This window comes from Phaethon aethereus (assembly GCF_964289735.1).
Source record: "Phaethon aethereus genome assembly, chromosome: 3".
Lineage (NCBI taxonomy): Eukaryota > Metazoa > Chordata > Aves > Phaethontiformes > Phaethontidae > Phaethon > Phaethon aethereus.
Window position 1 is genome coordinate 34,054,759 of NC_138576.1, and position 13,959 is coordinate 34,068,717.

Sequence of the window (13,959 nt, forward strand, 5' to 3'; positions counted from 1 at the left end):
ACCTGGTCAAGCACTTAGTCTGCACTGTTTGGCCACACTGTAATTCAGCTGTCCCTCTCCTCACATCAGAGTTGCACTGCTGCCTGCACGGTCATTCTTCAGTGAGGGCTGGAAGTATCATGCTCTTTTTCTCCTTGTCGGCAGTATTTTTCCCTCTTTCCAGCCAAGTACCAGCTCAGAGCTGCAGTATGTAGGCATCAGTAAGTGCCAGGATTGCATTATGCTGATGGTGTGTTGTAATACTTCTCTGATAACAGCTGATTCCCTCACAACAGAGGTACAAGTTATAGTGGGCAGGATTTAGTACATCCTGTATTCTTGTTTACCTCAGGGCCTTTGTATTTAAGGAAGCTGTGGAAAATTGTGTATGCCGTTGTCCTTTTTAAGAACCAGATAGGCATTATCCCCAGCTTGTGTTTTAAAAAGTTTGTTTTCTGTTTGTTTTCAGTAACTAAGGTGCTGACAAGTTTTGACTTCTTCATCCTCATAAACATGAGTGAAGTTCAGGCTATGGTAGAATTCTCCGTGGAGCTCCACAAATTCTTCAATGTGGATTTATTTCAAAGAGGGTAGGTGTGCATTCTTTCAAACTTTACTGTGGTGGATGGGTGATGTTGGAAAGACCTTAATGGGTACTGTCATGTAGCGTTGCTTCATGTATTATTGACTGTTTTTATAGTGAATTGAAAAATTTTTATTCCTTATTGGAAAGGCATGTATTTTCTAGGAATTAAAATTAAATACTGAAATAATTTGGCATAAAACTTAAGTTGTAATATTTTTTGTTTAATTGCAGGAGAGAGAAGCTCTGCAGATTTAGAGGCGAGATTATATTCTTATCCAGGCCTTTACCCTTTCATATCTTAATTTCTGTAATCCCTTTTGTTTGAAATATGATAGGTTTTTCTGTTGAATCTTCTAAAAATGTTGCTGCCCCAATTAACTTAATAGTTTATCAGTTTGGCGGTGGAGAACTTCACCAGCTTCCTCCTCACACTGTACTATGCCTGTACAGTTATAGAAGACTGCATACTGCCTCGTTAGGCTCTCCAGACCTCCTCTTGCTCCACCTGGTCTCTGTAGAAGGCTTTTTCCTTTCATTTGATATTACCTGATTGTTCCCAGATCATGTTCTAAGGTCCTCCTTTCCCATGGCTACATAGGAAATAATACTTTATAGCTTATTTTCGAGTTATCTAGCATTGTAGTACATTGCTCTTTTGACAATCTTTTAACAGACTACAGTAAAAATACATGCCAGTGTTGTAGTTCTTATGATGTTTGTTTTAGATAAATCTGGTTGAGGCTGTGTCAGTGTTTACAGGCAGGGAACAATATATATCAGTGTTGATTTATGATAGCTCCTTTTTCCAAAACGTTGTAGAGTAACTTTCCTTAGAAACATTTTAGTAATAAGAAAATATATTCATGTTTTTAACCTTGTCATAATTCAAGGCAGGTGGGGGGGTCTTGTTTGTGGGTGTGGTGTGTGTGTTTGAGAGGTTTTTTGACAGAGTGTGTTAATGATGGTGAAGTGATGGGAAAATTTCATTGCTTTGGGGATGCACATAGTTCCGACACTTTGTATTAACCCTCTGAGGTGGGTATTTTGGGGAAGAATGGCATAAAAAAAAGGTAGGATTGGGAAGGAGCTCAGGAGGAAGAAGCATAAAATACTGTTATAAAACATACCATGGCTAGCTAGCCTCTACCTTTGCCATGTTACTGTTACTTTTATTTATATTTTTTTAAAGCTAGCTTTTCTCTAAATTTGACCTGAAGCTGGTGCTGACAGAAGTGATTACCCGTTATACTTGTACCATTTGCAGTCAAAGTATATGCAACAAACTATGTCCCCTTTTTAGGGAAAATTGTAATTTCACTCTTCATTGGAAGGGGAAGATTAAGGAAGGCTTAAGAGGTCTGGGAGGACACTGAGAATATTCTAATTACTTAACTAAAAAGCAGTCTGCTGAACTGTGTCCTTTTTTAATCTCTGAAATCGGTGGGGAAGGAGAGGATAGAATATGACAGCATTCTAATAGAGAAGAGGCTGAAAAGAGAAGAACATCTTTTGGTTGTCCTACCCTTACAATTCAAATGTTTCCTCAGAAGGGTAGTTGAGAAGCAAAGCACAGCAGTATAATTACCGGTGCTCTACTTGGCATGTTTCTTTTTAGCGTACTCTTGAAAAAGCAGTAAATTCACAGGGCAAGTTCAGAGAGGTGGAATGCTGACATGATGAGAAAAGAGACATGGGTAGATACCTCTCTAGTTTCAAGCTAAACCTTTAACTCTGGGCATGTTCCCTTAGAAGGCAATGGTGGGAAGGAGAGAGGGCTTCCAGAATAAGTCTAAAGGCTGGGTAATGTGACTACTGCAATGGTTTCTGCGAATTTGGGTAAGTTCTAGTATTTTTTAGGGAACTATGTTTATATTTATTGGAGACAGGTGGTAATATTTACATTGCCGGAGGAGCTCTTGGATGATGGATTGAATCAGCAGAAAAGGAGCTTTTCAGTTTCATTGTTAGCCTCCTATTTATGAGCTACTGCTGTGTTTAGCATGGTTTCTCTCACCAAAAGTCAAGTATAGAATTGATCGTATTCTGGGTTTTTATGGGATTGTGTGCATTCAAGCCTACCCAGCTTAGCATGCCTGTCTCATGGTGTTAGAAGCATAAGGACCTTCTGAATTGTGTAAAATAAAATGTTCACTATTGCAAGTAATCGCATCAAGCTGATCAAGCTCCCTCTTAAAACTTATTAGATATTTATCCAAACTGTTTGGTTGGAGAGTGAGTCCAGATTCTCACTTTTTTGATTATTAGAGATGTCATAATTTCCAGCCTAAACTTCCTTCTGATCAATTTTTAGTTGTTTGTTTTTCTTATGAGCTTTGTCCTGTGCTTTGAATGACTTTATCAGTCAAAGTGTTCACCCTGATGTATTTTTAGATGTCAGTCTTTTGCCTCTTCTATTAAATATGAACAGAATCGGTTTGGTCATTTGAATTTGTGGCTTATTCCACCACCACACCCCCCTTCCTGTAGAGCCCACATATCCCAGTATCCAATCAAAACCATTATTATCTCTTCCTAGTGTTAGAACTATTTGAAGGGTGCCAGCTATTGCATCCAACTGTAGCATGTTTTCTTGGATCTATATTTGTAGTGACACTATTGCCAGAAGCACTTACGACTGTGCTTACACTAACAATTAATTTGGTACTTTAGGAATGAATTACTAGAAGCAGTGTTGACGTCCCTGTATCTGTGTGGTTCCAGGGTTACTTCAGACTACATTTAGTCTCATTGTCTGGACCAGATGTTTTGCATCATGAGTGTATTTTGTAGTTGTTTGTACCAGTAACTGGTTCAGACCTTTCTGTCCCCCCAGGGGTTGAAGTGCATTTTGTGACGTGTATATCAGAGCCGGTGGTTCAGTTTCTCCAGGAGATTCTAGGTTATGTACGTAGAAGGCTCTCAGTGAACTGAGTGAGCATGTGCAGCAAATGGGGATTGTTGGGGAAAGTGCCTTAAAACCACTCTGCTGCTTTAAACTAATGAGTAGTGCAGTCTCAGCCAAAATTTCAAATAGTATTTCACTCAAGATCAAATTTACCTGAAGGGTAAGGTAACAATGGGCTAAACATGAGCCAGCAGGGTGTTGCGGCACAAGAAGGCCAATTGTAAGCTAAGCTGTAATAGTGAAACCAGGAAAAAAGACGTCTCCATCCTTCCCGCATTATGCTGCCTGACTCCTACCAGCAGCTTAGCAGTGGTGTCAGGATGTGTTTCCCACTTAGTTTTCAAACCAGGCTGCTTATCCTACCATACTGATTTCCCTCTTTGAAAAATCTGCAAAATAGATGCTCAATACATTTATATTTTTGCCTCCCACCCCCCCCAAAGTCTCATACAGTTCAGAACTATTGGAGGTACAGGGTTTCTCTGTGATGAGAGTCACTGACCAGAGTCTGGGATTTCTGGACATGTACAATCAGTTTTATATTGCTTTCTGTGCTGGAGATGGGGAGAAGTAATTTTTATCTGTTTGGCCAATACCTTTGGACAAAAACTGTTTCCTGAAATAATTTTTTTCTACACTGACAATTACTGTGTCTGCGTCACTGGGCTTCCGTATTTTTATGTCCATTCATATGTTGTCTCTTACTTCACTGAGTCCCTTAGCATAAGGACTCTTCGGTGTTCGCACAACAGACAGCTAGTTAATTTATAAAATCTATCACTGAAAGGCCTATTCTGCATACTTATAATAATTATTAATAAGAACACCCTTTTAATACTTCGTCAACAAGCTTGTTCCAGGTAACTGAAATGAAAATCAGTTTCAGACATAGAACAGATGACAATGTTCTCTTGAAAAATTTTCATATGCACTTAAGGTATTCTTGTTTTTTCTAGTGGTGATGTTATCAGCTCTAGATAGACAGTTTGAATATATGATGCCCTGGTAACGTGACTTTGATATATCTTTTCCTGATGTTTAAAAGTTTGTGCAGGTAGGAGGTTGTGTGACAGTGGCAATTTTAGCACTGTTTATAACAGAAGTTTGGGATGTTTACTTGTAACACTTTCTGTTCCACCTCCTTGCCACCGCCTCCTGATGATTGTGAATGTTATTTACCATGTTGTTTTTCAGATGTTGTTACTGTAAGAGCAAGTGGTCTCTCTTACTCATGTTTCTGCTGTGGACTGTGGATGCTTACGCTCCACACCTACATACATGTTTTGTACATGACAACATCCTGAACTGAAATATAAATGTATTTAGCATTTTGGAATTCAAACATCTGGTTATTGAAAGTGCCACAGTACTTTGTAGTGCTCAGTTTAATTTGTGGTGTTCCACCACTGGTTGATGAGTCCTGATGTCTAACTTGGAATAGTTAACGCTGTTCTTGTGGGTAGCAAGAGAAGTTTCCTGGTAACCCTCCATTGTGAAAAGATGAGGTTTTCATCTTTCTGGAGCTATGTATTGCTTTTTCACCTGTGAACCGGCAAATCTAATGGGCTAAAGAAATTTAAGTGATGGTTTCTAGTTTAGCAGAGTGCACACCTTGCTGCAAGGTCTGCTTTGAAAACGACTTTAGTCTGTGTTTTCCCTATCTCTGTGCATTCTTATTATCCCAATGTTAAATTCTTATTTTGTCGGTAATCATTTGTTATTTTGTCAGTAATATGCATGCACACGCAACTGGCCAAAGCTGGATTTAGACGATTTTCAGTAGTAATGTCTCTATGTCTATGCTTTGTCTTTTTCTTTGTAGCAGTTTTCTTTGTGAAGTAGAATATCTGCTGTTCCATTGTGGTTTCAGAAACAGAACTTGATAATAGTTTTTTCAGCTAAGTGTAAATTTGTTCTTAACCCAAGTAGACTGAATGGTGCAAGTAAAATGAAGTATTAACAGCAGCTCTTTATTATAGCTGCAGGTTTACCTTTGTGCTCAGTGTGTCTAGTTGTCTGTTACTTGACTTTGTTTTGGGTTAAAAGATTCTTGCAAAAGCACATCAAGAGTTTACATTAATAATGTAAGTGTACCGCACTTCTTAAAGTGTTCTTGCTTTATAAATAGTGGTTAACAGATTCAAGAAGAATGTTAAATACCTTCCACAGAAGAGACTTAGGAGTTTCTAATATAAAACACATTTTTAGAGGTGTATCATATCTGAAATTAGGGTATTGATAGGATTGCACTAGCGCTAAGTTGCTTGTGAACCTAAGTCCATTGAAAGTCCAAGGAATTTAAGCTGCACATCTTCCTGGAGATTTCGCCGTATGGTATTCTTCTGTTCCATAGATTTATGGTTTTTCCATGTGCAGATACTTAGTGATGCATCTGAGCAGCATTAACATTTTATACTTCCATGTGTGTGGTTGTGTAATGTAGCATGAAAGAAAATACGCTGAATCAGAGTATGAATTTTAATGAATCTTACTATGATTACACAGTAATTACATGAGAAGTAATGTAAAATATGAAAAGTTGTATTTTTTTCTTGATACAGTGAGTTGTCTACATTAATTTTATAATTTATTAAGAGGAAATTAAAGAGTACACATTTAGTGGGACCACTTGTCTTTCTCCTGGCTACCTCAGGAATGAAAAGGTTTTGTCCTTAAATAAAGAAGTACCCTCTGCTAATGTTTTGGTTGTTAGCATATGATCAAATAACAAACTGGTAAGGGACAAGGAACATTCAGGCTCACCTTTTTTAATTCATACAGCCCAGTCATAGGTTTACAGCCCGGTCATAGTTTTACTTTCAAACTGTGTTTCTGTATAACATAGCCTTCTGGAAATAAGTGTTGTGAATTGTCTTCTGACACATAGCTTATCTTCCAAAATAATGTATGGCGATCTTTACTTAATGTAATGTGGTCTTTACAAAGGGAGAAGAAAGCTGTCAAGTTTTTCCAGGTTGCGAGATGAGCTGTGTTCTTCATCTTATGGTTTTACAACAATACAAATAGCAGTAATACGGGCTTAAGATTTGAAGGGCTGTCTTGTAAACTCAAGGGGATAGTCTGTCTAGGAAAAATATAGCAAATACTTTTCTTTTGGTTTTATTTTTGTTTTTTAAAAGTGGATCGGTTTCTGATTCCTGTTCAACAGTGGATGCACACACACAGGTCCTGCTTGTTCTGAGGCAAGAATGGGTAAGACTGGGAATGAGAAATGGGGAAGTAATATTTTAAGGTGGTATTGCTTCAGAAGTTACAAGTTAATATCAAATATGCTATTAGCCCTTCTGATGCAGGATGTCTGAGACTGATGACATGGTCTGGTCTCAAAGAGCCATCACAATTTGAAGTACCATATGGTGGTACTTCAGAATCTTGTCCTTTAAAATAAAAAGCCTTGTAAAAAGCCTTCGGCCACAACAACCCCATGCAATGCTACAGGCTTGGGGAGGAGTGGCTGGAGAGCTGCCTGGCAGAAAGGGACCTGGGGGTGCTGGTTGACAGCCGGCTGAACATGAGCCGGCAGTGTGCCCAGGTGGCCAAGAAGGCCAACAGCATCCTGGCCTGTATCAGAAATAGTGTGGCCAGCAGGAGCAGGGAAGTGATTGTGCCCCTGTACTCAGCACTGGTGAGGCCACACCTCAAATACTGTGTTCAGTTTTGGGCCCCTCACTACAAGAAGGATGCTGAGGTGCTGGAGCGTGTCCAGAGCAGGGCAACGAAGCTGGTGAGGGGTCTGGAGCACAAGTCTTATGAGGAGCGGCTGAGGGAACTGGGGTTGTTTAGTCTGGAGAAGAGGAGGCTGAGGGGAGACCTTATTGCTCTCTACAACTACCTGAAAAGGGATTGTGGCGAGGTGGGTGTTGGTCTCTTCTCCCAAGTAACTAGCGATAAGACAAGAGGAAATGGCCTCAAGTTGTGCTAGGGGAGGTTTAGATTGGATATTGGCAAAAATTTCTTCACCGCGAGAGTGGTCAGGCATTGGAACAGGCTGCCCAGGGAGGTGGTGGAGTCACCGTCTCTGGAAGTGTTCAAAAAACGTGTGGATGTGGCGCTTCAGGACATGGTTTAGGGGACACGGTGGCGCTGGATTAATGGTTGGACTTGATGATCTTGAAGGTCCTTTCCAACCTAGTGATTCTGTGATTCTGTGATTTGTTGAGAACAGGAGTTGGAAAAGTAAGGGGAAAATTGAGCACTGCTTCCTTTGAGTTAGCTGAGAAATTAAGGCTTTTGACGTATGCTCTGCCTTGGCTTTGTGAGTGGAGCTGGAGATGGGAGGAAGTTGTACTGCTTGTCTTCAGATATCTGAGTACAATGCCTGTGTTAGGAGACTTCTAGCCACACAGGGAACCTTATCTAGGGGTCACTTACAGCCATTGTAAATTGGGCTTCTACTCTGAAGCCTAGAGAATCCTTTCCCGCCCACCCCCACCCCATGTTAATTCCTAGAGATGAGCCTCCGACTTAAGAAACTAAGTCAGATGCCTGAAATGATCTGGTTTAGGTACGTATTCTGACGTGTAAAGATGACGGTACAGGTGCTTATTTCTTCAGTCATTATTCATAGTGTCGTAGCTAAGAGTTGATAATTGTAGTTGTCCTGGAGGTATGTTTTATAAAAACTGAGGTGTGTTGGTGTTTTTTTTTCTTGCATCCCCCCCATATTGGTTCAAAAAATATACCTTAAATTTTGTAAAATGTTGATGGGTACTCATGGCATATTCTAGACTTCTCAGATATTTGGTACAAATTCCAAATCACCTTGATGTTGTTCAGATTTTTCTTAGACCCATGTAGTACTTTTGGAAATCTTAAACATAGTAACTTTTGCAATTGAAATTGTTATTTTGCAATTTAAATTATTTTGTCAATTCAGAATTAAAGCTGTCTAATGGCATCCCATGCCCTCCAGGCATTGAATTTTGCAAAATTTCATTTTTTAAGAACAAAAAGTAAAGAGCTCAGATGTGTACTTGTGCCATTGTAATGTCTTGCTGGAGCCTGACAGCACTGTGATAGGTTCAGTTGTTTTCTATGACAGCAAGGTTATATGTAATTGTGACATGACTTATATCATTTGTCCTCCTTTAAGGACTGTATTTGGGGGAATCTGTGTAATTCCTTCTTTCTTCATGTGATGAAAGAAAGATGTGTCTTGTGTATGTAAGACTAGGTACTATTTCACGTTGCAAAGTAAAGATTGTATGTCAGCATACCTTGCCATGAAGACTGTCAGCAGAAACATGATCAGTGAATTTAGTGAGGGAGTAAATGACAGTGTAAGACAGTATTAAGTATAAAAGGATTCTGTCTGGAGAAGGCCCATTTTTTTCATCTGTAGAACAATATAGTTACCTTCTCTGTGTTGTATGAAGGTAGAATGAGAGTAGGTGTTAGTTGAAGACATTAGAATAATGATTTCTTGAGTATGTATCTTCTCTTTCTAAACCTGAGTTTTACTGAGTTCAGTATTCTGGCATGACATGTGACAGCACTCGCAGTTTTAACTTTGCATTAAATACAGGATTAGTCATTTAAATTGCTAATTTTGGGACTCTTTTTGTGCAGAAGCTCGGCTTACAGTTCAGACCTGTCCCTGTGTGATGGTAGTAAAAAACAGGAAAATCTGTCATTCCAAAGTGTTCTGCCCTATTTCTCTGTGGTTGGTTAATACACATAATAGCTACAGCAGAAAGATGATTATGTTAGTTCTTTAAGTTAGTTTGCCCGCTGTAGCTATCTGAAAGGAAAGAGAAAGATGCTCATTCTGTGTTCCAAAGTCTTGACTGCCTCATGATACGACAGAAATTCCTGGCGTGGTGTCTTTTTGTGTCTTTTCTGCTGCACATATATTTAATCATACCTTTATGTATACCTGTATCTGTAACCACAGACAACAGTTTACTGGATCATTACGTACTTTAGAGAGCGTATAGCCTTATCTGAATATGGAGTCAGGCTCAGTCCCACCACCAAACTCAGACTTGCTGCCTCCGCTTCAATCAGGTGCTTTCTCCAAAATATCTTCCTCGTTCACTCCTTACACCTCCAATTACTGTAGTCCATATGAAGTAAGTTCTCAGATTTTTGGATTATTTTTTACCTTATTTCATCCCCTACACTTGTTCTCCCTTTCCCAGATTCTGACTCATGTTGGCAGTGGGGAAAGAAGCTCAAGACACCTCCAGAGACTTTGAGGCACTCCAGACTGGAGCATCATGTTCATACTTATCCATTAATAACTTTATTTGTTTCTTTGCAATATTTTAAAGTTATTTTAAAAATGTTTCTTGTTTCTACAAAAAAGATGATGAATACCATGCATTAAATGATCAAGACCTCTGCTGCTATTCATTGTGTATTTTAATTTGTTTTTAATGCAGGAAGTAAGTTCCAGGCAGTTAGAGGTGATCAGACTGGGGGAAAATAAAGGTGTATTTTTCACTTGTGCCAGTTACTCAGCATGGCCCGCTCTTAGTACCATGAACTTGAATATGCATTCTCCTATACGCATTTGTCATTGGTTTGAGCCAGTACAACTGCATGTATTTGCCAAAATGTGTGATATGCATAGTCGTCTCCTGTTTTGTTTGCTTTTGCAGTCATGCAGTTCTGTGGTCAATCAGATGGACTTGCTGTTGGCAGCAGTGTAGTTGGAGAGTGGGTTAAGCTGTTAGGAACATCAGGCTAAGGGTGTAGATGTTACAGGTAGAGAAATCTCTGGGACAGCAGCTGCCTGAACAGGGTGGTCCTGCTTCTGGTGCTTCCTGTGTGCCTGCAGTAATGCTCTTCTACCTTATGGTTGGTCAGCTCAAAATGGTAAGCCACCAGAAAAATAAAGAAAATGCAGAATATCGTTCTGGTTTTGCCAGTTTATCGCCCTGGCCCATATCAGGATCAGATATTCTGTCAGTGCTGGTGCAGAAGGAGTATAAAATACACAGGAGTATAAAATACACTTCTGTCACCAACTCGCTTTTGGGTTGGTTTAACTGTAATGCTGGACTGCATCCTAAGAGAAATGTCCATAATGAAGTTCCAGCCTCCTTATTAGGAAGACATCTCTTGAACAGGAGAGGCCACTAAGTGTGATCTGCTGAGTGAGAACAGCTCGTATTAGTATGTTTTGAACCAAAACCTCTGTTTGAATTTCTGCATTCATCTCAGTTGGTATCCCTGCCCGTAGGATACGGGGTTATGACAGACATCAGGTATGTCAATTCTCATTTCCCTAAGCTCTCGTGTGGAGAATCGGAGCTTGCCTTGGCAGTGCCAGTCCGCAGAGTTTCTGCCTTCCTTGCTGCTGGCTGCTTCATGCCACTGCAGTGCACTGCCCTATTGCTTGTGCAGGCTGAGCTGCTGTAGCAGCCTGCTGTAAATTGAGCTGCTGAGTTGCTCCAGTTTGCAGCACTGCCCTGCAAGTAGTGCGTTGGTGTGATTGAGGGGGGCAATATATTGCAGCAGAGGGGAAAGAGTGAGTGTCTTCCCAGACACGGCACAGGAAAAGGGGAAAACAGAACTCCTTAAACTGAATTTCATGCAAAAATCCTTATATTGTAAAAGTATGGACTCATTTTCAAGACATTATTCGTAGTATTTCCTTATTATGAGGAAGAGCAGGATTTCCCAGATGCCAGCTTGCATCTGGGAGCGACAAAGAGAAGGACTCGGACAACTGCAGAGGACAGAGGGACCCATCCCTGATACTTGCTGGGGAAGGGGCCCTAATCACCCCTCAGAATGCCAAATCCCTTTCTGTAGTTCAACTCTGAAAGGAGGAATGAGGAGATGATAGAAAGCTGAATTTGCAGACATCCAGAGCGGTAAAGACCCCCAGCTTCCAACTCCCCAAGGAGAACTTGGATTCTTCTTCAGTGGGTTTTGCAGATCCCAGTTTCCAGGGGGCAGTGGCAGGAGGTCAGCCTCATAAGCGGAACACAAGGATTCAGATACCCATGCCCACAGAAAGATTGAGGCTCTTCAGTGTATGTATACAGTAAATCATAGTATCACCTTGATGATGATCTCTCTACTTCAGTCCTGTACTGTGTTTAGTGCTTTTTCTATGCACTTTTTCCCTTATACCATTATATTGTTCTGCCCTTCTCAATTTTCATCTCGTAGTCCTTTTGCATGCCTTGCCTTCAGCAATCTTTGTTCTCTACCTTTCCTGAATACATTCCTACATACAATTTATTTCAAATTACTTTGGGTACTGTCTGAAGTTTTCTGCAGTGGTCATTACAGTTTTCTCAAAATAAAAGCCTTTGACAAAATGTAGGCTATAGAAAAAAAAATTTATTTTGTTTGCTTGTTCAATTTTTTAGACTTGTTGAACAGGTTCAGTGGGCCCTGTGTGTCTCAGGGGTACCCAGCTTGTGAAACCTGGCAGGAGGAAAAGGGATTTGGCTACTTTGTTTTTGTCCATGTAATTAGTTTAGTTTCTTTAAATAGATGTCAGAAGGTTAACTCTTGTGAGTTTGCATTTTTAACTTTGTTCTTCTAAGGGTGTATTTGCTGCTATGTACTAGATGGGGTAGGTGTTAGGAGACCGAAGATATTTTTGCTGTAGGAGATGGCTGTACCATGGCAAAAAATAAAAAATAAAAAGTCTATCAAAGAACAGCAACATTTTTATTTTCATGAAGGAGTAAAAGTGGAGTGTTTGGGAATCTCTTGCTTTCAAATCTTGAATGCTCACCTTACTCTTTCACATTCATGAGCTTTTAGGATCGTCTTAATAAGAATGTGAATTTTGGAATTAAGAGAAGCATCTTGACTTCTGCTGCTAACTTTTCATAGCTTGCTTCTAATAGTGTTCTGTTAATATTGTCTGAGATTATTCCTTAAGAATTATGTTAATAATGAATGCATAAACACAGTACACAATGAGCAGATCTGCTTCTCTCAATCTTTTTAGAGTTGAAACTCTTGAAGTTGTGGGAAAAAAAATTACAGGAGGTGACAGTACAATTACATATTACTTCTGAGTGTGGAGTCCCACCAGTAGCTCAACCTGATTTAACCCCATGTCATGTCACTGAAGGGAGTAGTCCCGCTTTCTCCTCTGGCTGTGCGGTCCTGCCTGCTGTAATAGCCCATACTGCATTCTTTTTTCCCTTTCCAGGTGGAGCTGCATGTTGATCTGATTTACCTTACAGTTGCTGGAACATCAAAACTTGTTTGAGTAGTGGCAAAAACATGTCAAAGGGGGTTTGGACTGCAAATTGCTACTCTGGTGGCAGCACTGTCTTAAGCTGACTTAAATGAATCATGAAACTGTGCCTTGCTTGAAGGAGAAAAGATAGATGCTTGTGAATCTGAAAGACTATTTTTCTTTCTTAGTGTCCTAATAACATCTCAGAGCAGTATGTTATATTTAAAACTATTGTGATTCAATTTAAAAAAATGAACTAGAGGAACTAATGTGACTTCCTTGAATGACATAGCTTTCTATGGGTCTAAAGATGAAGATGTTGGTAAGGGAAAAGAATGATGACCTTTTTTTGTGTATCTTGCGTAAGACAACAATTCACATGGGCTTTTTTGTCGTGATCTTTTGCAACGGTTTTCTTTGTGGTACCTGAATTTCCATCTCTGGTTAAATGTATGAAGTGTTTGCTATTAAAACAAAGATTGCCTTTCATTAAAATAAGCTTCAAAGGGAATTGCAAGGCTTGTATGCTTGATTACTGACAGATGAGAGGAACAGAATTGCACTGCTGCAAAACTTAAAAAATTTCAAGACCAGTAAATGCCAGAAAATGGGTTGTCAGACTTGTCTTCTGGTCTCCCATCTGTTGTGTTTGCTAAACTCTGATTTCAAATTAACGTGTTTTGATGTGTCTGAGTAAAAACTGCTGCCTGTTCGCAAGGGGTTGGAACTTGGAAAAATTGTGACCCTGGTTACCAGGAAAACTCTACATACCACACCTTTGTCCCCAGAAAACGGAAACATTCACGTCACTTTGTGGCTAAACACTTGTTAAATGTCATTTGCGAGACTAGTATGCTGAATCAAAAAGTGAAATGAAAAATACTTTCAAGCTAAATGAATAGAGTTAGAAAGTTCTCATATAAGGGAATGCAGGAAATCGTTAACCCTGAAGATAAGCTTCACAGAGCTGTTATAATTTAAAGATGGAAGGTAATTTAGTATGATTTCTTTCTTGTTCCCTTCAGTAATAACAGGAAATAAGAGAACTAAAATTATAAACATAGGCTAATATAAGTTAAGTCTTATTTGATTAAATAAGAGTTAATCTAGTATTGTATGTTTATATGGCTGTTAAAAAAACAGTATTTATTTGAGAGTATTCCCCTTTCAAGTTTTTAAATAAATGTTCATAACCACTGCAGGAATTCTGCCTGAGTGTGCCTGTGGTAAGAAAACAGAAAAAAGGCTTTTGTAATAGCAAGGCAAAATCCCCAGCTGCATTTACTTTCTCCTCTCTCCTGTCTTATGTAC

The 13,959-nt window shown here is 39.5% G+C and overlaps 1 protein-coding gene across 1 annotated transcript in view; it reads left to right on the plus strand.

Annotated features, from left to right (window-relative positions):
• Positions 1 to 492: 492 nt before the first annotated feature.
• Positions 493 to 13,959, plus strand: part of FAM135A (family with sequence similarity 135 member A) — a gene marked incomplete at both ends in the record, with an annotated part of 72,097 nt that continues 58,630 nt past the window's right edge. Inside the window, one exon of the mRNA XM_081998223.1 lies at positions 493 to 569. Coding sequence (XP_081854349.1) covers positions 493 to 569 — 77 coding nt within the window. The remainder of the gene's footprint in view (positions 570 to 13,959) is intronic.